Source organism: Hydra vulgaris, chromosome 02 (assembly GCF_038396675.1).
Source record: "Hydra vulgaris chromosome 02, alternate assembly HydraT2T_AEP".
Classification (NCBI taxonomy): domain Eukaryota; kingdom Metazoa; phylum Cnidaria; class Hydrozoa; order Anthoathecata; family Hydridae; genus Hydra; species Hydra vulgaris.
Genome location: NC_088921.1, coordinates 560,436 through 586,165, shown reverse-complemented (window position 1 = coordinate 586,165; position 25,730 = coordinate 560,436). Strand labels below are relative to the sequence as shown.

Below are 25,730 nucleotides of genomic sequence, written 5' to 3'. Positions count from 1 at the left end.
TCTAGATTTAAAAATGTACAAAAAAATTCAAAAAAAACCAGTTTCATTTACTACTCTTTGGGTTTCTTCATTGGCATCTGCAAAACTTTTACGCTGGGGTCTTTTATTTGTTTTTTTTTGTTTTTTTTGTTTAAGCTTGAATTTTGGAGTAGATTTGTGATTCACAAGCGACTTTTGCACATTCTTTGTTTGGGCAAAATCTTTTGTAAATTTTCCATTATACATATTTAATTTTTTTCCATTATACATGTTAAATACATTTAACATTCTATTTAATCCCTCATTAAAATTTATGATAAGATAAGCAGAAATTCTTGCAGGAATTAAATGTAATATGTTTAATTAAGACACAGATTAATATATAAATGAAAAATATATTTGCCAGCAGCAAAATTAAGTTTCTGATAAATCTTACGAATATAACTGCGTTTCTACTTTTGGTTATACTTTAAAACTGCATGTGAATATCCTGGGTTACTTTAAAAAGTGTACCAATGATTCAAAAAAAATGAAAAATAATTCATTTTTCTTAAAAGATCCAAGTAAAAAGTTCTTAAAAACTCACTTAAAGTAGGCGTCACAATTTTTTTGTTTATTAACTATGTCTAATGATGAAATTATTTAATTTCTAAATATTTTCATAAAAAACAAATATCACCACCATTTTCTACGTATATGAAATAGGCTAAAACAGTATAGTTTAAAACTTTGAAAATTTTCATTATTTAAGGTAGACTACCACCTTAAGGAGACTTCTAAAAAAGAAAGAGTTTATTGACGACTTGAAAGATATATATAAAGCATTTTATCGAAAACGAGTTTTGTAGACGCATTTTCGTTGTAATTTGAACAGTTAATGCTTAGATCTACTATACAGAATATTTTTTTCCCATCATTATTTATTCCGTGGAAGATTTCTTTCGGGTAATTTGAAATTTTGCTTATTTCGCCTACAACATAACAGTCTGCAACATAACAGTCTTCAACATAACAGTCTACAACATAACAGTCTTCAACATAACAGTCTACAACATAACAGTCTACAACACAACAGTCTACAACACAACAGTCTACAACATAACAGTCTACAACACAACAGTCTACAACACAACAGTCTACAACAGTCTAAGGTAAAAACTAAAATATTTTTCAAGTTTTTATTGACTAAAATATAGACTAAAATATTTTTTGATTTTTTGAATATCTCAATTGTAAAGAACTCGTTGTCAACATAGGACTTTTCCTTTTTTATTCGCTTTATCATTTCGGATATTCCTCCTGCATTTGTTGTTTTTTTTCTTTCAGAAGTTATTGGTGTATAATCTGTTGTATAAACCTTGCTTGAGGCGATTTATCGGTGCATCATTTTTAATTTAGGAAAATTATCTAAATAAGTAATTGCATTGTATTATGAATTGTTTTAGATTGTCGAACAATTTATTTATACTTCTAATAATTATGTGTATCTCAGTTTAACTCTTTTTTAAAGTTTCAAGTTCAGTTTTAAATGAAAATGCGTTTGAAAAGTCTTCGTAAAATTTTTCTTTCTAAATTTTTTTCTAATTTTCTTTCTAAATTTTTTCTAAATTTTCTAATCTTTCTAAATTTTCTATATTTTCTAATCTTTTCTAAATTTTCTAAATTTTCTAATCTTTATAAATTTTTTCTAAATTTCTTTCTAATTTTTCTTTTTTTCTTCGTAAAATTTTTCTTTCGTAAAATATCACTATCCATTTCTATTTATTTAATTATAAAACTAAAAATTACAAACTTAATTATAATTTATAAAATTAAGTTTGATGTTACTCATATAGTTAAAAACTTGTCAATGGACCTTAATAAACAAATAAACTAAAAAAAAATTAAGACAAGGAAATACTGGCGTAAACAACAATAACACAAGTAATAAAAAAATGTAATAGGAGCACTAATAAATAAAGATGATATTAATAATTGCAAATTGCAATAATAATACAATAAAAATAATAATATTAATAATAATGTGAATAAAAAAACACATAGTAACTATATCATGATAACTTTACTAAGAATTATAACTAATGATAAAAACAATGGTATAAATAATTATAGTAAAGTTTATGAGAGAAATTAATAAAATAAACATAACAATTGCAAAAATTAGGACAATAACCATAAAACTATTACTACAATTGAATCACTATCACTATCATTATAAATAATATTAATAAGATTTAAAAAACAAGGATAAATTAATGATAATAGTAATATTAGTAGAGTTAAAAAAGACAGTATAAAATAAAAGTAATGATAGTTTTATAAATACAGTAATATAAAAAAAGCAATAATAATAATAGATAAAATTAATATTCATTAAATATATACTCAAATATAAATTTCTTAATTTGGTTTCGATTGAGAAGAAGAATGTTGGTAATAATAGGGTATTTAGTTAAAATCTTTGTTTTTATAAATGGTATTATTTGGTTCCAGTGAGAAATACATTGATGTTTTATAGTGCTCTTGCCATATTTAAAAATGCCGAAAAAGGAAGTGTGCAAGTCAAAATTTTCAGTATTTCGCGTGTAATATTTGTGTGTGTTACTTGTTTCAATAAAAAAGTTATTAAAGGAATTTGGTAGTTTATTTTGAAGAAAATCAAACACAAAAAGGCAATTATAAAGCTTTACTAGATCTTGAAGTTTTAGAATTTTTAATTCAGAAAACCTATTTTCGATATTAGATCGTTAGGGAGAAAATGTTATAATTCTTAAGGAAGTGCGTTGTTTATACGATGTAATAGAAAATTACCTTTTTGAACCCAAACAGTGCAACAATAACTTAGATGTGAGGAAAACAAGGAATAGTAAATTGATATTAAAACATGTTGGGGAACATAGTGTCGTATTAATGACAGCATACTATTGGCACGTGAGAGTTTTTTTATTTAATTGAATTAGTTGATAGTACCATGATAGGTTTTTGTCAAGAAATAGCCTCAGGTGCTTTATATATTTAGATGGGAAAAGTCTTTTACCATTAATTCTAATTTTCACATAAATACTATCGATCTTTTTTTTGGAGGGTGAAAAATAATGAATTCAGTTTTATTGATATTTAGGTAAAGACGGTTACTATTTAATCAATGACAAAAATAATGGAGATCTGAATTAACGTTTTTACAAAGCTGCGCGAGTGATTTATTTATGCATAGAAGATTAGTGTCGTTAGCGAAATTATGAACAATCGAATTATTTATAGAGTGAGGCAGATCGTTAATACATATTAAAAACAGTAAAGGTCCTAGAACAGAACCCTGTGGTACATCATACTTAATAACTTTACATGTGGATTGAAACCCATTAATTAACAAACTGAGTGCGATTGTTAATATAGGGTGAAAACCAATCATTAGCGATACCCCGTATACCATAGTGATACAATTTTTCAGTTAAAATCTTATGGTCAACTATATCAAATGCTTTTTGGAGATCAATAAAGACGCCACAGGCAAAAGAACCACTATCAATCGCACCGCGAATCATTTCAGTAATGCTAATAAGTGCATGGGAAGTAGAGTGTTTTAAATGAAATCCATACTGAGGGCCGTAGAGACACTTAGAATTATCAAGAAAGTGGTAGATACAAGAATACATTAATTTTTCATGAATTTTGCTGATATTTGATAATAATGATATTGGTCTATAGTTATTGCAGTCAAGTTTTGAGTCCTTTTTATCGATTGGTTTAACAGATGCAGTTTTTAAAATATTAGGGAATATACCAGTAGCGAATGAGAGATTAAATAGTTTAGAAAGTACTGAGGAAATATCATTAGCAAGAACTTTTAGAATAAAGGTTGGTATGCTGTTTGGACCAGAAGCCTTGCCATCATTTAGAGAAAGAATAACTGATATTATTACATTTTTTTCATTAGGTTTAATGAATAGAGAGTCAGGGTTTGATGTCTTTAAATACTTATGGAAGTCAGTATGAGATGAATGAATATTTTTTTGCAGTTCTTTACGGTTTGAAATAAAAAAGGAGTTGAAAATTTCCGAGATTTTAACTGGATCATTGATAATGGTGTTGTTTGAAGATATACAAGATGTATATAAGATATCATTCGAACGTATATTCAAAAGAGTTCTAATACCCTTCCACGTAGCTCTCAAACTATTGCTATTGGTAGTAAAGTAGTTAGAAAAGTGTTTTTTGTTTCTTCTTCGAATAAGTGTTACAAGTAAATTTCTTTTTCAAGAATTAGTTTGTCATTAAGATTTTTTGTTTTAAGGAACTTCTTAAATATATTGTTTCGTTTTTTTTATCGAGGTTAAAATTGCTGAAGTATCCCATGGATTAAAGCCTTCGAGTTAAGCCTTACTTAGTTTACTTACTTGGTTTACTTACGGTTACTTTGTTTTTTTAACGGCGCGTGTTTGTCTAGAAGAGAGTTAAAGGTAGTGAAGAAATCTTCATATGATTTATTTGTATTACTATTGGAAACTTTGATTACTTCATCCCAGTTGATTTCCATGTAATCATTCCTGAATTCTTCACTATTTAATTTTTTAAAGTTTTGAAGAATAATATTGCTTTTTTGAGAATTAATAAATCTTTTTTTAAAAGATGAATAAATTAGAAACTGTGGCAAATGATCCGATATTCTAATAGTTAGATTGCCGGAAAAAATATCTTTAGAAGTTGAATTAGAAAATATATTATCAATTAAAGTACTTGAGTGATTGGTAATTCTTGTTGGTAAAGATATAAAAGGAAGAAAGTTATTTGAACCAATGGTGTTCAAATACTCCGAGATTGATTTATCTGAGCTTGCTTTTATAAGATCGATATTAAAATGACCCATTATAAAGGAAGTTTTATTTTTTTCAACAGCAAGTTTTTCAAATAGAATAGCTAGTTTATGTTATATGTTGGCTTTTTACATAAATAAAACTCATTTTTTAATTGTGAAACTTATTTTTGGTGTCAAACATGTAAGTTTTTTCAACGTAAGACTTTTTAAAAAAAGTAGTTTTGAAGTATAGATATAAAAAATATAGATATTTCATAATTTTTAAACGGAAATTTTTCCTTATAGTAACACGTCAAAAAATTAAATACAAAAATCAAATTTCAAGCAGGATCTTTAATGGATAATATAAAAAGTGCCAATCTACTTGATTATTTACAGCTTACTCATAAATATTCTTTGAAAGCTGCTTACAAACATTGTAATTTTTAAAGTTTAATAAAAATAAAAATTTTTTATATTTCAAAACTGCGCATTTATCTACGCTTCGAAGTCTTTTTTGAAACCTTCTCTCATAACTTCTTTTGTTGTTCTATTGTCTTGTTTATTTTCTTGTCTATTCTCAAAGTCTTTGTATATATATAGTCCAGTTCCACATATACAGATTACATTGCATAAATTTACGGCGTTGGTATGCACAGATAGGTTATTTAAATGTATAAATAGTATGCATACAATTAAATAACCTATACGCGCATATATACGATACATTTAAAAAACTTATACGCGCATATATACAAAGAGGGTTGGGATAAAAAGTTATTTTAATTTTATTTTATCAAATTGAAAAAATTCAACAAACGATCCCAACTTTCATGATAAATGCATCATGATTAGAAGTCAATTTAGATTCATATTTTAACTTTGTAAACGATTTTTGAACAGATATCGTTTTCATCAATAACCTAAAAAAAATATTTTTAGTGGTAAAAATAAAATTCTTTCACAAAAATAATCATAGCGATGAAAACATGGAGGTGGGGGGAATTGGAGTATGCCATATTTTTTGTATCAACATTCTCTCTTCCCACCCCATTAAAAATTTAAAAAGTCCGTCACTAAATATTTAAAGTCTAAATAAGAGTTTTGAAAGAAATTCAACATTTTGTAGAAGAAACTGGAAATAATTTCAATATAATTTGCTTAAGAGTAAGTTATATATATAAAAAAAACTTTAATTCTGATTTCAGGGCCGACAACGCCAGGACTGCATGCCCTCGAGTTTTTTTCTAAACAACATTTTGTTATTATTTTATTTTTTAAATTTCTGGATATATAGGACATTTTTTTAGAGACTGACAGTTGTGCCCTCCTACTTCAAAAACCGTCGGCCTTGGATTTAGGTAAAGGAAAACATTGTATATATAGAATGAAATGTGTATTTCTGACATCCATTGAGAAAATATAATATTGAAATTTTAATTTCGTTGTAGTCTAGCAATTTTTAGTTGAGTCTTTTTAAATAAAATTTATCTAATATTCATTTTTTTAGTTTTACTACCATTTTCTATTCAGTTGAAGAAAATGTGAACTTTGATATTCTATATGATGTATTTTTTTGATAAAACACAATTGTTTTTTAGATGGTAAAGCCAAATACAGGTAAAACTCAATGTTAAACTATATGTAAATGTCTGATATTTTGAGTTATAAATATTTTAATAAATTACTCTGAGAAACAATTTGATTAAAATTTTGTGTTTAATTTGATTAGGAGGCCTATTTGGATTAAAATTGACATGCTGATTCCAAAACTGAAATCGTTTATTTTCTAAGAAGTCAACTTTTTTTCTCCACCCCTTGCGCTTTAGTTAAACAAATTTTACCGTAAAAGAGTTACCCGCTGATTACGATTGGATTCGTCTACCCTACAATCTAAAAAAATAGTTTGTCTGGACTACAAGCTATTTTTTGTATGAATTTTTAATTTTGTTAAAATATTTTTTATTGTTTTCAAAACATGTGAGTTTTACATTTAAATGTTCCTGATGAAACTTGGTGATCAAGACAAGCCATGCGCCCCTTACAAAGTGTACAAGTAGTTTGTCAAATGTTCACTTATGTGGACTAAGGGAGCACAAGAAAAGTTAGCATTCGAGATTCCCAAGGTTTGGTGTGAGCAAAAAGATCATTCAACAGACTGTTACTTCTGTCTTGTTAAAGGCTTTAAAAAAAAAATAGTTTATCCTAATTTACCATAAACTTTAAGACCAACGTGTCATTTAAATGAAATTCAAGATCCAGTATTCAAACAACTATCTACTCTAGAAAAAATTAGTTCAAGAAGACACTGACAGAAATGATGCAGATTTTGAACATCACAATTCAGCTCAAGGGATTTGATAAGCTAGAGTTGAATGATTTGGAACAGGATTTGGGTCTATCAAAAAATTCATTCTGAATATGGATTTAAAAAGAGTTATTGAGTTATTACAGTATAAGAAGCATCATAGGACAATTTGCGTTGACCCTAAAATGGTGTGTTTCCTCCCTAATTAGCTTCGTTTTGACACAAATTATCCTTTCTCTGTATATTGAATTAAAAAAATTAAAATTTCCACCTTTGAACATAAAATTAGGTCTTATAAAGCAGTTTGTGAAAGCACTGATAACTAATGACGATTATTTCAAGTACATTGCTTATGCATTTCCTAGACTGTCAATTAAAAAAATTAAAGCCGGTGTCTTTGATGGTCCACGAATTCGACAGCTTATCAAAGATAAATATTTACCAGAACTATGTCGGATCTTGAGAAGAATGCTTTGATATTATTTAAAGTCAGCGTTAAGAACTATCTTGGAAAAACGTACGCACATAATTAAAAAGAAATTGTTTAGCAACTATTGGAAAATTATAAAGCGCTTGGTTGCAATAAGAGCATTAAACTACATTTTCTGCATTTCCATCTCGCCAATTTTCGATAAAATCTTGGTGCTGTCAGTGATGAGCAAGGAGAACAATTTCATCAAGATTTGAAGGTTGTGGAATAACGTTATCAAGGTAGATGGGATGTACATTTGATAGCCGACTTTTGTTGGAGCATAAAACGTCATAGTCCTCAATCTGAACATTCCATGAGGGGCTATAAACGTACATTTTTTACCCTAACTACTTATAAAATTGACATATTCAATAGCCATATTATTTTTAAAAAATATTATTTGCGTTAAATAAACATTGCAGTTCAACCCAATTGTTTAATTTTCCTTTGCATGGTAATAATTGGATAAAATAATATATACCGGCTATGTACTATATAATTTATATTTTATCACATTTTTTAAGAAAGTGAAAACCCTATAATTTAAAAACTTGACGTGATAGAGAAAAACTAAGATCATTTTTTAAATTAGCACCTATAATTTAATCACTAACAACTATCAAATTCCATTCAAAAAATTATTATTATTATTATTGTTATTATTATTATTGTTATTATTATTGTTATTATTGTTATTGTTATAATCATGATCATTATCTTTATTATTATTGAAGATTATTTATTAAGGATAAAATTTTGTAAGCACTTATTAAGCACTTAAAACAAGTAAAAAAAAAGATTTGTGAAATTTCCTTTTAGTGAGCACTACAATGCTTACGACAGTGTACCAAGAGATGTAGTGTGGTGAGTTTTTAAGTAATTAGAAGTTAAAAAATGGCCTGTAATAGTTTTCAACTCATATATTCAGATAATTGTAAAATAGCTTTAGCTTCTTTTTCTTTATCATCTTGGCGCAAGCACTACCCTGATGCAAACAATAGTTCTTAAGATGAATATGAATCAACTAATTGCTTGATACAACTAATTGCGAACCACTTGGTTTGTTTAGGGTTTTAGAGAAAACACGTGGCATGTGTTTTTTCTTCCATTCATGTTATTTGAAATCAGTGTCGTGGCAAGTGGCTTAGAAGCCCCAAAAAAAACCAATCATAAGGGCCAAAAAATCTTTAAAATTTTACACTCGGTTAAACTAAAAAATAAAATTAGATAGGTTAAACACAACCTAATCATGGTTCTGTTTTAATTCAGTATTAAATAAACCAATAAAATTAAAACTATTTACAATTTTTTGAAAAGAATATCTTAAATAGATCTAATTTTACTGGTTTTTTGAAAAAAAAACTTAGTTAAACTATTTACTTACTGTGTTTCTATTACCAAGAGTGCACTTAAGAAAGTTTAGAAAAAAATTAATTATGATTTATATAAAGTTTTGATACACCTTTTCAAGATGTAATTGAGAACTTGAAAGTTGTAATTAAGAAACGTGAGATGTGTTTGAGAAGATGAAAGTTGTAAATAAGAAATCGTAAGATGTAATTTAGAAAATAAAAGTTGTAATTGAGAAAAGTATAAAGAATACAAAGTTCTTTGTATTTTAAAATTTGTAGTTTAATTTGTAAGGATTACAAAAAAAGATTAAAAATTTTGGGTATTCAATCTCTTGTAGACCGTAGAGTTCGAGATGACCTAATACAGTGTTTTAAAATAAAAAAAAAGCTTGAATATTGTAAATTGGTGCAACGTAAATTCGCTCTCATACAGGAAATTTAAATCAAAATCGAACGTGACGTCATGACTTTAAGCTAGTTAGAGAGTTAATAAAAAACAATGTACAACGTCATCAGAGCGTCATCAGTTTATTACAAATCGTGTGGTGAACACTTGGAATAAATTGCCTAAAAACATAGTCAGTGCCACAACTGTAAATAGTTTCAAAGCAAGATTGAACAAATTTTTAGAATCTGAAAACCTTGAAGCTGATTAACAATGAAATTGGCTTTATTCCCATTTAATTAACTTATTTAAAAAATAATTTATAAATTTTTATGTAGGCCCCCAAAACCATAGTTGGTTACACATGCTATAGCTTGTTGCGGTACAATATATAGTAATAACAATAATAGTAATAATAATAATAATAATAATAATAATAATAATAATAATAATAATAAAGTATGTTGAGGGAACGATTTCTCAATACGCAGGAACGATTTCCCTAAAGAAATCGTTCCTATTTTTCCGCATAGGAACGATTTCTCAAAAACCGGAACCATTTCCCGAAAAAAAAGCCGTAGGAACGATTTCTTAAAGAAAAACAGGAACGATTTCTTTTAAAACGGGAACGATTTCTTTCGGGCACAAATCTAAGCTAAAAAATATCAAAGTCGCCATCTTGTTTCAAATTATATAGTTTAAGTATCGCGGTGGATAGCCTACCGAAAGTCGGTAGCCAAAAAAATAAAAATTTGCCTACCGAAAGTCCGTTTAATTGGCTAAGAATGTCACGTGTAAAAATAGAATTTATCAACCAATAAAAAGCGCTTTTGTTAGAATAAAAATACTGTTAGCCTGCCGTTTAAAACATGTAAAATATGTAACATATTTTAAGATATTTCTTAAAAAAATAATTTACACATACGTTTTAAAAAATTAATATATCTAAAATATAATGACGAATTAAAGTCCAATGTTGAGTTAAAATGTTTTTAATTTTTTTTTAAAATATAAAACAGTAAACTTTTACTTTTAAAATTACAATCTGTTTGGTTCAAAGGTTTCAATGCAATAGCACGCGTATGCGCTTTTTTTATTTAATTTTTTTAAACACCCAATAAAATAATTGGGTGTACGTATTAAATGGGGTATACGAAAATGATAAAATAGACAAGATTGTTAGATCAATTTCTGCTTCGGAATATTCTCCTTCATAAAGTTCCTTAAATCACTTGCTGTTCCTCTAAATTCTAGTTAAACTGATTGTTTTAAAATTGCTTTTCTTAACGTTGGTCTTTAATACTTGCTGTGAGCGTGTAACATTAATCGACCATCTACCATCGTTCACACATTAGAGTTTGTATTACACACATTAAGTTTGTATAGGTATACACCATTATATATATACATGTATACACCATTAGGTTTGTATACACACATTAGAGTTTGTATACTTCCATTAGGTTGCGTATAGTAAATACTTCGTTTATAAATAAATTCAGATATTTTTACACTGTAATTGAGTAAGTAAAAACTCATGGGATTATTTATTAAACTAATAAAAGAGTTTAATTTATTACAAAGCAGAACTGCCGTCTTATCTTATAATTTGAAAAAATAATGCAGGTAGTTTTTATTTTTCTAAGAAATATTTAAGAAAACTTCTAAGACAAATTGTGTGACCGTATCAATATTATTATAAAAGTAATTGTTATAACAACACAATTCAAATCCGCGTAATATTTTTGGCACAGCTTTGCTGATGATACAACAATTTGTTGATGATACAACACTTTGCTGATGGTACAACACTTTGCTGATGGTACAACACTTTGCTGATGGTACAACACTTTGCTGATGATGCAACACTAGCGTAATATTTTTGGCACAGCTCAGGCAAAGTGCCAAATAAACTACAATTAATTAATTTTAATTGATAGTTATGCACGACACCTTTATCAAATGTTCTTAATTTTATGACTCATTAAGGTGTTGGCGTTGATCATTAGTAAGACGGTATAAAAATTTTTTTATTTGCAGGTTTATTTATACTTGAATCTACATATTCTATATATAGGTTTATTTATACTTGAATCTACATAATCTACATATATATATATATATATATATATATGTATATATATATATATATATATATATATATTTATAGTAAAATAACACTTTACTAACTTGAGCTTCTACTGTCAGTTTCTCCTTCAGCAGGATCATCAGGAACCTGGCAGTAGAAGCTCAAGTTAGATATTTGTTTTTTTTGTACTAATTTCTCTCTCTCTCTCTCTCTCTCTCTCTCTCTCTCTCTCTCTCTCTATATATATATATATATATATATATATATATATATATATATATATATATATATATTTATGTTTGTATGTGTATATATATATATAGTCTAAAAGGTTGGACAAAGCAAGGAATTGCATCTTTACAAACTTTAAATAACTTCAACAAATATTGCCTTGGTTTTTAGTTTATAAATTACAAAGTATAAAATTTTTGTAACTTATTTAACGAAATGCACCACGAGAAGGTAAACCATAGGACTTGGCATTTCATATTTCTAGATTAAATACAAAACAAAAAACAAATAAAAACAAAAAAGGAAAAAATGTTGTTACTAAAAAACTGTTTTTTTTTTCTTTCTCTTTTTCTTTTTATAAGATTAGATTTTTATTTATCTTAAAGCTTGGATCAAAAAATAGCTCAAAAAATAAAATATGACATTGCATACAGAGGTTTTATAAATACTTTCACAATCTGTATCTAATCTATACAATCTAAATAATACTATTTAAATATAACTATATAATCTGTAACAATCATACTATATAATACTATCTAAATATAACTATATAAACTGTAACAATCAATTTAATATATATATATATATATATATATATATATATATATATATACAAAAATTATAAAGTTAATACTTAAATCATTATTTTCCATAACAAGTGCGACAAAACCAATACCTTGCTTTTAAAAAGGAATTCTCTTTTTGTCCTACACATTTTTTATGTGACCACAACAAGCATGAATCACATGCTATTGCATTGCCAGTTTTATTTTCTTCGCTTGTGCTCTTCAGGCAAACAGCGCATGGCCAGATATGTTGATTTTTTTTAGCCTTGATTACTTTATCAAGTGCTTTCCATGCATCTGAGCTAAAGTATATTTGCAATGAAGAAAGCAACTCTAATGCACTTTCATCAAGTATAGATGATGGAATACAATTCGGTCTTTTTTCTACAGCACTCTTATTGATAAGGGTACCAGAAAGAGCTTTCTGTACGTCGTCAGCTTTTAAAAACCAACTAAGCATCACTATAACAAAACCATTTAATCTTAATAACTAATGCTGTAAAACCATCTATTAATAAAAAAATTCATTAAAACATTTATTAATTTTAATTAAGTGGTCACCAATAAAGTATGTCATGCTGTATTTGACTTTTTATTATAGATAGGAGACCATTTCCATTTTTGCACAGTGATTATCATTAAGCATATAAGTTTAAAATTGTGCAAGAAAAGTAATCTTCTTAGTACTAGAAAAAAATCTTTTACTACAATTTACTAGTTAAACTCTTAATAGATGACCCTTAACATAAATTAGAAAGAAAAACTTTTAAAAATAACTTGTTATTTATTAGCTTTAAATGTAAAACAATATTTTTAACATACAAGCATGTCTTTTAACAGGTTCAAGTTTTATAAAAGGAATTGGCACATCAGAAGATCGACAAAGACGTTTTTTAGGAAGACCTATTGTTGTATGAGTAGCACCTTTTGCAGGTCCACATTGGACAACACTTTGAGGCAAGCAAATCTTTTTTAACTGAGTATCTAAAATAAATGTACAAAATGCTATAATTCCATCCTATTCTTACATAATTAATAAACTCTATTTACTATAATTATCAATCTCAATTGCATATAATTTTTTTGAAATTTATATATACCTAGAACACTTGCTTTGTCCTGCACAACAAAACATTATTCTTGGTTTTGTTGCAAATTATCGGCAGCAACATATTGCTCTGAAGACTCATTTCTGAAATCGATCTCATTTTTATCCTTTTTGTTAGAGTTTTTAATAAGGTCTACATCGTTTGGTGCTCCTGCATCTGAAAAAGTTTGACTTGAGACTATATCAGATACCTTTAAGTCTGTCTCATCAAGTTCATTTAATACCATGACTTTGCCATGCTCCCAACCCTTTTGCAGTTCTTGTAGAAGTTCCATTCTCTGTTCAAAAGAAGGTCCAGTTGACTCTGAAACTAATGTAGCTAATATTGAAGTTGTACGAAGTGCAAGTTTGAATTTTTCGTGCTGAGAAAGGATTGTTTTTTTTCTTGGAGCAACACAAATCTCCATACAAGACTCCTTAGTTTCCGAAAAAGTATTAAAAACTCTTTGATGCTGACGATAATACTTCATTGTCCACCTTTCCAGACATAGCTTGGCTTCAAATAGATTCAAACCTAGCAACTGGCGAACTGCAAAGATATGGTGACATGGCAGACCCATTGATTTTCTAAATGTACAACCACACATATCAGAAGTGACTATAAGCATACCTTCACTGCTTTTAACTATATGGTTTTCATTGTCACAAAAAAGATGTACTTCAGAACGCAAGGAAAATTGTTTCAATACTTGCTCAAATGCATATGTTGTCAGAAAATTTTTATAACCTGTTTCAGCAGAATTAGGTTCAAAAAAGTCAATACAAATTTTCTGCATTTTGAAAATAGTTTTGTGATCTCTCTCATTTCGCATTGAGGCTAATAAAACATATAAAATCTCAAGGAAGTTTTCTAACGTACTATTACAGTCAATAACTTCTTTCAGTTTTCCATTAAAATTTTCCAGACGGTTGTTAGTGGTGTTCATAAAATTAGCACATGCATAATTTAAGCCAAAGACCCATTCATTACGAATGTTGTGCCAATTATTATTAAAATAGTCGAGAACTGTAGTTGGCGATGAAGAAACAAATATCTCATAAAATTCATTATATTGGGCCTCTGATCTTGCATATGCTAATTTTTGAATGAGTTCTAGACAAGACGTTCGTTGCCCACTTGTGATGCCAAGTTTTACAGAAGAAATTTCACGATTAAAAGTTCTGAAAATAAAAATCCTTTAACTAACTATTTTCACAAGTAACATTTAACTAGCTGTTACTAGATTATTTTACCTAAGAGTGTGAAATAGGCAAAGTTAAAGAGACGCATCAGGAAAAGAAGCACGTACAACATCTCTCTCGATCAAGTCTTTGTCCGTCATTATGGCATTAGTTTTAGGCCAGGAACAGTTGTTTCTTTTAAATGTTTCTACAAACCAACTAAAAATATTATAAAGATAGTTATTTTGACAAAAAAAAATACCATTAAATAAAAAATACTATCTTTACATACATGTTATGACACAAATAGTCAAACCTCAATGATGCCGCATCTTCATTTGTAATTAAACCAACGGCAGCTACTTCACTTTCACCTATTTTAGTAAAATTAACATTAATTAAAAAACAATTTAGCAACAATGCAAATGCAAAATATAGAAAGTTAGTTGGCATATTGTCACCATGATCACCCAGTTACTGGAAACCTGAAATCCAGTCCAACCCGTTCCATGTCCTGCTGTCTTGTTGGATTCGCTTTCTAAGCAAAGACAAGAAGAAGTGCATTTTCTGTCATCATTACAATGACTTTTGTATTTCTCAATATGTTACTAAGATAGCTAACTTGTGACTTTTTCTCTAGACAACCTAATCACTTACCTTAACTCCTTGATATGTGTCTTAAACCTGACCCTAGCTTGCGTACAGTCTCTTCTTTTTCTCCTTTAGGTGGTTCCGCGAATGCAGTGTTTTCCATAAATCTTTCGTCTTGTACTTCTTCTTCGGATTCACCCTATCATTGCAATACTTACTACTAACCTAAAGCTGACTAGAATTCATTTTGCAATTTTTTTTATGATGCCCTTGGGGCTGATGACTTTTCTCTTTCTGCTGAAACATGCTCCTCCTATATAACCTCCTGGATCATGGTAACTATGAAAGCTTTGATTCTTTCAGGTTTTAAGTCAAGCCCCATTTTACTCAATGGTTCTCGCCTGTTTGTGCAGCAGCTATATCTAATTGTAATCATTCTTTTCATCTTTTCTAAAAGAACAACTCTCATGAGAACAAACTCATATTTAATATTGCAAGAAATCAATGTAAAAAGTGATTTTTAATGCTAAGTATCATTATTCCTAGTTTACAAAATAGTGTACCTTACCTTAGAAGTTAGGCTCTATAGACTTTTGTATAATCCTTAACAGTGTCATTAACAAACTTAAGTATAACATTTCATTTTTAATTCATGGGTCTGTTCTTTTACTTCTCCTAAGGATAAGGCAGAACTATTTACAAATAACTTTTTCTCTAGATTGACACTTGATTCTAATTGCAACACCCTTCTTGCTATTCAAATTAAACAAGTTAACCCATAGTTAGACATCCATTTTTCAACTAAACTCTTTTACTGCTTGTAGTCCAGATAACATTCCTTTTGAAATATTCAACATGAATTTGCATGTGTGCAATTCTTCTTCTTTCTACATCTTTACCTTTGGTTCTTCATTAAGATGTGTTACGTTAGTAGTTACTTAATGTTTCAATTAAATCATCAAATTTTTTTCAATACTTTATTGTGCTACAACGTTTCGTAATCTGTCAATTACAAGATGATCGTGCATTTAAAGCTAAATTGTAAATGTGAAATGATTTATAAATGTATTTCTTGTCAAATGTCATGTCCCTTTTCTATGAAGTACATTTTCTGATTCAAAAGTACTTAATACAAAGTTTACATGCAGTTGTACCAGATTACTGGTAAAGTACTTAAAGTATGCATAGTTTAAATCTTAGGCTGGAGCAGAGGATTTCTAAGCTTGTTTTTACTGCTGCTTTGTTACTATTGTTACTACATCTTTATACTAAGTTGTTAATTAAAAAGAGTTAAACATTTAAGTTTTTGCAAAAAGAAAATTTTTTACAGCTGTTTTACAGAAATTTTTTTTTTCATTGAACTAGTTCAGGTAACGTAACTTGTTTGTTAAATCTCCGGCTAATTGCCTTAACAAACAAGTTACGTTACCTGAAAAAAAGGCAATTTGCAGGAAGGTTTGTATAATTTCTTTTTTAAGAGTGTAAGAAAAAATTCCATATTTTCAAAAACTCTGGAGAGCAATCTGACTTGTCCAACTACCTTTCCACTAGTCTTCCTATCATAAGCAAGGTTTTTGAATCTTTCATTAACAAACACTTAATCTATCATCATGAATCAAATAACTTACTTTTTGATCATCAATATGGACAAGATAGGGTTTTTCGTGCATTAGATAGAGGTGGAGAGGTTAAGGCTATCGCTCTTGATATATTTAAAGCTTTTAATAAAGCTTGGCGTGCTGGTCTTCTCCATAAGATTTCTTCTTACAGTGTATCTGGTAACATCTTTAAGATTATTGAGTCCTTTTTTTCCAATCGTAGTATAAAATGTGTCCTCAATGGACAGCACTCCTCTTTATATCCTGTAACTTCAGGGGTTCCTCAAGGTTCTATCCTTGGCACTATATTCTTTTTAATTTACATTAACAATCTTCCAGATATTCTCACATCTTAGGTGGCATTGTTTGCTGATGATACTACCATTTATTCTTATCGTGATAAGAAGCCAACACTCTCTGAATGCTTGGAGGGGGCATATGAGCTTGAAGGATATCACTTCTGCTACAGCATGGGGCATACAGTGGCTGGTGAACTTTAATTCAGATAAAACTTAACTTTTTTCAGCCAATCATTATCATAATAATTTAGATCTTCCTATATTTATGAATGGTAATGTACTTGATGAGTCATCTACTCTTCATCTTCTAGGATTAACTCTTACTTCCGATCTTTCTTGGAAACCGTATATCAAATCCATTGCAAAATTAGCCTCTTTATTGTGCTTATGGAATACTGTTGCCATATCTGGGGTAAATCTTTTAATAATGCTTTTTCTTTTTTAAACAAGGTGCAAAAACGCATTGTAAACATAGTTGGCCCTGCTCTTGCAGCCAACCTCCAACCATTATCACATCGTCATATTGTTGCTTTTCTTTCTCTTTTCTACAAATACTATCATGGTTCCTGCTCAAAGAAGCTATTAGCTCTAGCTCCAGCAACCAAAACTCATTCTCATCTGACTCGTCATTAAGTAAAGTCATAAGTTTTTACTGTATTTGTCACTGCATGGTCTTTTATTTGTCTAGTTTTTTCCCCCTACAATTCAATTTTTTGGAACGCTCTCCCATTTTTATGTTTTTCTGACTCTTAACCTTAACTCTTAAAGACTTAGAACCTACAACCTTTAAAGTCTTCATTCATAAAAAATAAATATTTGTATATGAATATATAAACTTGTTCATTTCCTTTATACATTTTGTGATTGGTTGATACATTCCTAAATTGACTGTTATCAATATTATTTACAACAGTTGATCTAGGGATGTGTCAACCATATCATTAATGTATAAAGAAACACACTAACCACAACTATCTTCACAAAGTACAATATAAACAGGCAGACGAATTTGTAACAGTTTATATGTTGCATCAAAACAAAGGAACTCTGGATATGAATTGTACGCACTGTGCATAATATCGTCTTGAAAAAAATCCCTTTCAAATTGTTGTCAGAATCTAATAAAACTTCAACATTAGCATCTGAAAATAAAAAAAGTGATTGTTTTAATAATAATTAAAAATAATAATTTATGTAAATAAATAAAGTTTAGAAACATTTTCATACATACCATTTTTTAATTTAGCTTTTCATTACGAAAGTTTTATTTGATTTCTGGCAATCAGCTTCAGGGTAAAGCTGATTTGAAGTGTCAGGTTGAAGTTGAAGCTTAATCAGCCTAAATTATTTTCTGATTCTAACATCTCTATCTATATTAATTAATTCAAACAAAGTCAAAAAATATATGAATATTTGTTGCCCTTTAATTGGTAATAAAAGCTAAAACAATAGATACCTATGTAGATACTGTACAGTAAAATCTAAACATCTGTTAAATTTTATCATAGAAAATAAAAAATCAAGCAGGCTTTTTTAGCTGGCATCTTAAGACATTCAAAATGAAAATTTTTTTACCTGGCATCCTATTCAAATTAAATTATTTTTTGCGCGGACAAGACTAAAAGATTGGCGGTCGCACACAAAGTTTGTCCACATTTAAAGCAATTTTTATAGACACACTGACCATGGCAGTTCGCATCTTTTAACTTTTAAAGCGTTTCAATAATTTGTGGTAAAAAGGTAAACTTATCTACTTAGAAAAAAACCAATTTTAAAAAAAAAAGAAACAAAGTTGTAACGAAATAAAATATTATATTTTATTCATTTATAATTTATTCATTAATAACTTAAAAATAGTAAATTCCAAAAAAATATTCATTTTGTAAAACTTTTTTAAAACTTTGTATTCTTTTTTTTAGGTAGGTAATTTTAGCTACCGAATTTCATACAATTTGAGGAAAAAGGCAGTATATTTTAACTAAAATTAACTAAAAAAATTCATGATTTTTTTATAAATGTATTTACCACATTTGATCCCAGTCTGAAATTACTTCCTTTATATTGCCCGATTTCCAGCGTTAATACGAAATACTGGAGATAATGAACATAACAATTGCTCTGTTTGAAAAATGTAGTTAAAAACTTAAAAAAAAGTTTTAAATAGCTCCAAAAAATTTAGTTAAAAAAAATTTTGTCCAAAAAAATTACTTTAAATGTGGACAAACAAGGCGTGCGACCGTACACGCTTTCGGGTAAGACTTGATCGGTGCACTCCTAGAATATATATTTACATATACTAAATATAATACATATATTTATAGTTATTATATAATTTTATTTGCATCACTGTAAACAATTTATCTAGATTAATTAATTTTAGATCTAAAAATAAATTTTTAAAATTTAATCATCTAAAATTAGAAGTTATTCATTTAGTCTCACTTGCATAAAATCATTTGAGGGGCAGTTTAGGAGTAATTCCTAAACTTTAGGAGTAACTCCTAAACTTTAGGAGTTACTCCTAAACTTTAGGAGTTACTCCTAAACTTTAGGAGTAACTCCTAAACTCACTCTCTCTCAAGCTGATTATAATAATCCTTATCAACTTCAAGTTCAGCATCAAGTTGAAGCTGAAACTGTTCACCTTAAAGCTGAGACTGATATGGCAACAACAATCCCTATTTTCAATTTAATAAGTCAATTTATTAGCTTTCTAAACAAAACCAGAAAGATTCAGAAAATATAGTTTAAATTTGACCTAATAAAACAATATAAAGTCAATAAATTACAAATTATTGAGCAATAAAAACAGAAACAAATGGAGAAACATTATTTAAAAACATGCCAAATTTAAGAGAAAAAAAAATAAAATAAAAAACAAGAAGCATTATCAGTTCATAAGACTACTTACTATATTTGTCTTTTAAAGTTGTAACAAAGGTTGTGATATCATTCCTGTTTTCAACTTTGTTAGATGAAGCAGCAATGTTTGAAAGATCTCTTAGAGTGATAATTTTACCTGTGGATTTAATCAACTCTTTTTGTAGCAGTTTTTTGTTCGGTTTTAAATGCATTAACTCTTTAGCTTTCTCGATAGCATAATCTGGAAGTTTTCTTTGATTTGGCAAGTGCTTATAGAGAATCTGAATTTAAAACAAAGATTAATAAAGAAGAAAATTCAGTCCACTTCAAAACAATCTGTACAAAATTAATTGGTTTATAATGTATGTATGTATGTATGTATGTATGTAAATATATATATATATATATATATATATATATATATATATATATATATATATATATATATATATATATATATATATATATATATATATATATATATATATATATATATATATATATATATAAACTATGTTAGTGTATTCTACAAATAGAGTGCTTAATAATAAATTAGTAAAAACACTTATCTAATTTTTACTGGTCTTCAACAACTTGTTTCACCATCAGCAGGCTCATCAGAAAGCCATGTATATATATATATATATATATATATATATATATATATATATATATATATATATATATATATATATATATATATATATATATATATATATATATATATATATATTATTCAACAACATTTTAATACTGATTAAACATGATGGTAAACCAGTGGTACTTGGTATAAGCGTATACATTCCTGTTTATTTGGATTTAAAATTGCGATTTTCATCTTGAAGTTTTCTGTTTTTTTTTGTAGCCATGGCAAAGTTTAATGTAGTAGATTAACTTCTACAACACAGATCCTCCACACCAATTAAATCTTACCATCTCAAATCTAATGGTAACAGAATCTAATGGTAACAGCATCTTATACAGTATGGCTGTTGCAAACACTTTCAACAATTTTTATAAAACAATACAATGCCCATCTAAAAGTAAAATGATTTCTTCTTATAGTATCTTGTCTGGCTATTTAAAAAATTCTAATTCTTTTTTCTTAATCTAGTGACTGAATATGGTGTCTAATTTAATAAAAAAAATTATAGAAAACAATAAAAGTTTAGATCCCACACACCTTCTTAAACTTAATTATCATGTTACTTCTAAACCTCTTTGTACCATATAATAGTTCTACTAATAAAGGCTTATTTCTAGATATCTTTAAGATATTCAAAGTCATTCCTATACATAAAAAAGGTTCTATAATGGACCACACAAATTATCAATCAATTTCTCTTCTATCTAACATTATTCTATAGCTTTTTTTGAAAAAAATCAAAGTCTCCACAAATATAAGTATGGATTTTATAGCAGACACTTAACAACTCATGTACTTGTTAAAATAACTGAAACTATTAAAAAAGCTCTTGACAATAAACTTTTTACATGTGGATTGTTACTTGACTTGGAGAAAGCCTTTGATTCTGTTGATCACTCTAATCTCCTAAGTAAATTAGAACACTATGGTGTTCGAGGTATTGCTTTCCAATTGTTTTCATCATACTTTCTTAAAATTTTGCAATTTGTCTTCATTAATAATGCCAAATCTTTGCCAATAAAATGCTCCATAGGTATACCCTAAAGTTCTGAATTAGGACCATTGCTATTCCTCATTTTTATAAATGATCTTAATATCTAAAATTTTAAAGGCTTATTATTTTGCTGACAACATAAAATTACTCATAACAAACCAACCATTAAAAAAAATTAGCAAATATATTAGTCATTTATCCAATCTAGTTACAAACTTAGTTTGTTAAAGTGCAGCACTTTAACAAACTAAGTTTTAATACCAACAAAACTGAACTCATCATTTACAAATCACATCAATCTAAAAAATATAAAAACCTAAACTTAAAACTAAAATATATAAAAACCTAGTTTCATTAAAATATCTTAGAATCAAAACTGACTCAAATCTATCCTACTCCTCTAGTCTTAAAAACTTAACGGTGAAATTGTGTAGCGGTGAAATGGAATGCTAGCCAAAATGTGTCACTATGTAAATTATGAAACTTTACTCAATATAAACCATTCAATTTTTGGATCACATCTCAGATATGCTTTTCAGGTTTAGGGACAAACCAAGTCTCATGCATTTTTTAGATTATTTAACCTACAAAACAAAGCTTTAAAAATTATATACTTTCAACAATACAATTTTAATTCTGACATCAATTACTTTCTTAAAAAAAAAAAGTACTCAAAATGTGTGATCTTGAATCAAAAAAGTAATTAAACCTCCCTATAATATCTTCAATCTTTTATTAACTTTATATATATATATATATATATATATATATATATATATATATATATATATATATATATATATATATATATATATATATATATATATATATATATATATATATATATATATATATATATATATATATATATATATATATACATATATGTGCATTTGTATATGTATGTATGTATATGTATGTGTGTGTTTGTGTGTAACTTATATTAAAAACTAATAAGAAATCATTTAAATACAAAACAAAAATTTTTTACTTCAGATACTTCATGATTATGTGTATTATTCATTGTATGTAACACTAAAAATTGACCATCTTCAGAAGCTTTAAAATTCAGGTAGAATGGACAGTCTTTTTTAAAAGTTCTATAATTATTAGCACAATCAAAATTCAACATAAGACTTTTTTATTCGGTTAGTTATTGGATTATAAGTTATAATCCAATAACAATTATAATATAATATAAATCAAAGTAAATTTCTATACTTTGCTAAAACAATAAACACAATAACTTACGAAGTTTTACGCTTTCCTTTGCCACAATATTTAAATTTTTGACCACCATGAATGCAACAATACTTTATAAAATAATATTTAATATCAGCTGCCATTAAAGCAGCTTTTTTAGGAATGGATTTCCTAGCAGCCTCAATAGTTCTAGCATCTCTTACCCACAACTTTATAAAAGAAGTATCTTCGTACTTCCTAATAGCTTCTTTTAAAACTGCAAATGATGCAAAAGAATCAGAGCATGAAAAAGCCATACTTTCGCTAGAAACGCAATAAAGTAAGTTATGAAAACAGCTATATGAAAAATACTTTAAAAAATGTTGTAAAAAAAGATAAAAAATATAAACAAGATTAAATTTTTAACAGGCGACATTCTTAGCCAATAAAACGGACTTTCGGTAGGCAAATTTTTATTTTTTTGGCTACCGAATTTCGGTAGGCTATCCACGGCGATACTTAAACTATATAATTTCCGTAGGCTATCAACGGCGTTTAAGTATAGATATACTTATACTATAATGCATACTATAATTTATTTGATTTAATAAAGTGTTTAAAAACAAACGTCTTAAAACATACCCTTGTGTAAATGTTTAATAAACCATACATATTTTCAAAGAAATTCTTTAAAGATAATGTAGTCGGTAAGTTGTTTATTTTGAAATGATGAATTGTTTTTTTTACAGTAATTTAAAAATTATATATATATATATATATATATATATATATATATATATATATATATATATATATATATATATATATATATATATATATATATATATATATATATATATATATATATATATATATATATATATATATATATATATATATTAGTAGGAAATCCTACTAGTATATAATTGCTCTGTTCTTTTAAGAACATTGAGCACTCTATTGTGTAGAATACATTTTAAAGTTGTTTAATATATATATATATATATATATATATATATATATATATATATATATATATATATATATATATATATATATATATATAATGTAGATAAAGAGTATAAGACTTCCTAAATAAAATTATAAATAAATAAAATAAAGACTTCTTGCTCCACCCCAACCTATCAGTCAATATTGACTGAGAGGTTGGACATATTGCCTTCTATCATATCAATATTAACTGATAGGAATAGTCATATTGCCTTCTATCATGGAGTCGAAACATAAGTATTGTAAATCGTTTATTTATTTTGCAGAAAAAAGAAGTCAGGGTTATTGAATTTCTACCAATAAATTTAGCGCATTACAAATTTTAAAAGTGCATGATATTTGCACTTTTCAAATTTGTTTATTTATTCACAGCTGCCTAAATAAAAAGCTACCTCCTATATTTAATAAATGGTTTACCTTACGCAGTGCAATTAGCTGTCAACTTACAAGAAATTCTTGTAGAGGTGCACTGAGTGTGCCAACATAAAATACAATATCCTACGGTAAATATTCTTTTAAATACTCTGCATTAATGGACTTAAATCCACTTCAAAATAAATTAAAATCAATCCCTTTTAACAACATTAGAAAATATGTCCTCATAACCAAATAAAAATACTACTTGTTACATTAAGATAAATAGAAATAATAGTTGTATCACTGGTGATAAAAGATATCTCACTATAGAAGATATATAAGATATAAATATGAATGTTGACTAATAGCAACCTTCTGTGTGTGTATTTTTTATTTTATTTGCATTGTTTTTGTTTTGTTTTGTTCATGGCTGCTCTCCTCGATTTAGCCTAGCTATATTAGAGCGAATCATCCAGAATGTAGACTGTACATATATTTTGCAACTTATAACATTCTTATGTAAAACACCTATATTTTTGGTAAATGTATTGCTTTTTGTTGTTGTTGTTTTTTTGTTATTGTTGGTACATTGGGGTGGGCACTTCATGATGCAGTGTCACACTTTAGGTTTACACACTGAGTGTTTAAATTTACACATGCTGGGAGTACATCTATATATTGCAATATATAGATGTACTCCCAGCATGTTTAGATTTACACACTGCACCATACAATGCATTATACTTTTGAATCCTATAGATACTTAAGTATATAAGTTTGAATCGTATAGAGACTTAAGAATATTTGTATAACCCTTAGCGCTAAACAGTGCTCTTAAATTATAAGGTGTACAAACAAATATGTAACAAGTAACAAACCAACTTTGGCTGTTGATAGTGTAACAACTGCACCAAACAAATGATTTAATAAAGTATTTAAAAAAATGTAATTAGCAACTAGAAATATTTTTTTCTCCCATGAAACAGGCAATTTGTTATTTTTATTACCTCTTTAACATGTTTTGAAAAGATTTTGTTTATGATATGAGCTACGTACAAATTAATTATGTGCACATTCAGTAAATATCAAATCAGCAAAATACTTGAGACAGAATAGTAACAAAAAAAATATAACTGTTTAAGTAAAAAAGTTAATGGGGACAAAAACATATCTCCATTTACTTTTTATTGAAAAGATGAATAGTGTAGTTTTTTATTGAATGAATGTATTTAGTTTCTTAGATTTTTATAATATATTTTTTTTAAATTTACCAGTAATTAAGGATAAATTCACCAGTAACAAAATTATACATTTTCAGTTTGATTTACTTGTAAACCAGTTAACTGGTATTGCAATCCCTAGTAATGGAGATAAAACACATAGAATAAAAAGATTCTGAAAATATTTGATTTTTCTCTATCTATATACATTTTCAGCCTTTTTAATAGAATATGCTGGGTGTTCTATTTAAAAAATTCATCCACCTATATATTTTTTAAGTTACTTTGTTAATTTTTTTACATTAGTTTATGCTTCTCATAGTTTTGGCATTGGTGATCAAGCACATAGATGATCAAACACATGTTTTTCTTGTATTTATTAATCTGACTTAAATGTTTTTTTTTTAACTAATATTTGTTTGGTTAAGTTTATTTTTAGCTTGAAGTATTTTTCCTTTTTCTATTCAATTTGTTAAACCAGCATCACTGACAAAAAAAAAAAAAAAATAGGATCCCTAATA

At 27.4% G+C, this 25,730-nt stretch overlaps 1 protein-coding gene across 8 annotated transcripts in view; it reads right to left on the bottom strand.

Moving 5' to 3' along the window:
- Nucleotides 1-1,210: 1,210 nt before the first annotated feature.
- LOC136076621 (uncharacterized) overlaps nucleotides 1,211-25,730 on the bottom strand; it is a 33,290-nt gene continuing 8,770 nt past the window's right edge. For 4 of the 8 annotated variants that reach the window (XM_065789915.1, XM_065789914.1, XM_065789917.1 and 1 more), the window contains 5 exons: nucleotides 22,691-22,945; nucleotides 22,431-22,539; nucleotides 19,849-20,080; nucleotides 12,291-12,642; nucleotides 11,746-11,872 (listed from right to left, as the gene is read on the bottom strand). In XM_065789915.1, the coding sequence (XP_065645987.1) occupies nucleotides 11,791-11,872; nucleotides 12,291-12,642; nucleotides 19,849-20,080; nucleotides 22,431-22,539; nucleotides 22,691-22,938 (1,023 nt within the window). In that variant the 5' untranslated portion in view covers nucleotides 22,939-22,945 and the 3' untranslated portion in view covers nucleotides 11,746-11,790. Of the gene's footprint in view, nucleotides 1,387-11,745; nucleotides 11,873-12,290; nucleotides 12,643-13,002; nucleotides 13,165-13,280; nucleotides 14,450-14,521; nucleotides 14,669-14,765; nucleotides 14,824-17,903; nucleotides 18,080-19,848; nucleotides 20,081-22,430; nucleotides 22,540-22,690; nucleotides 22,946-25,730 lie in introns of those variants that run through there. The other 4 variants (XR_010636431.1, XM_065789919.1, XM_065789918.1 and 1 more) reach the window with 4 other exon arrangements.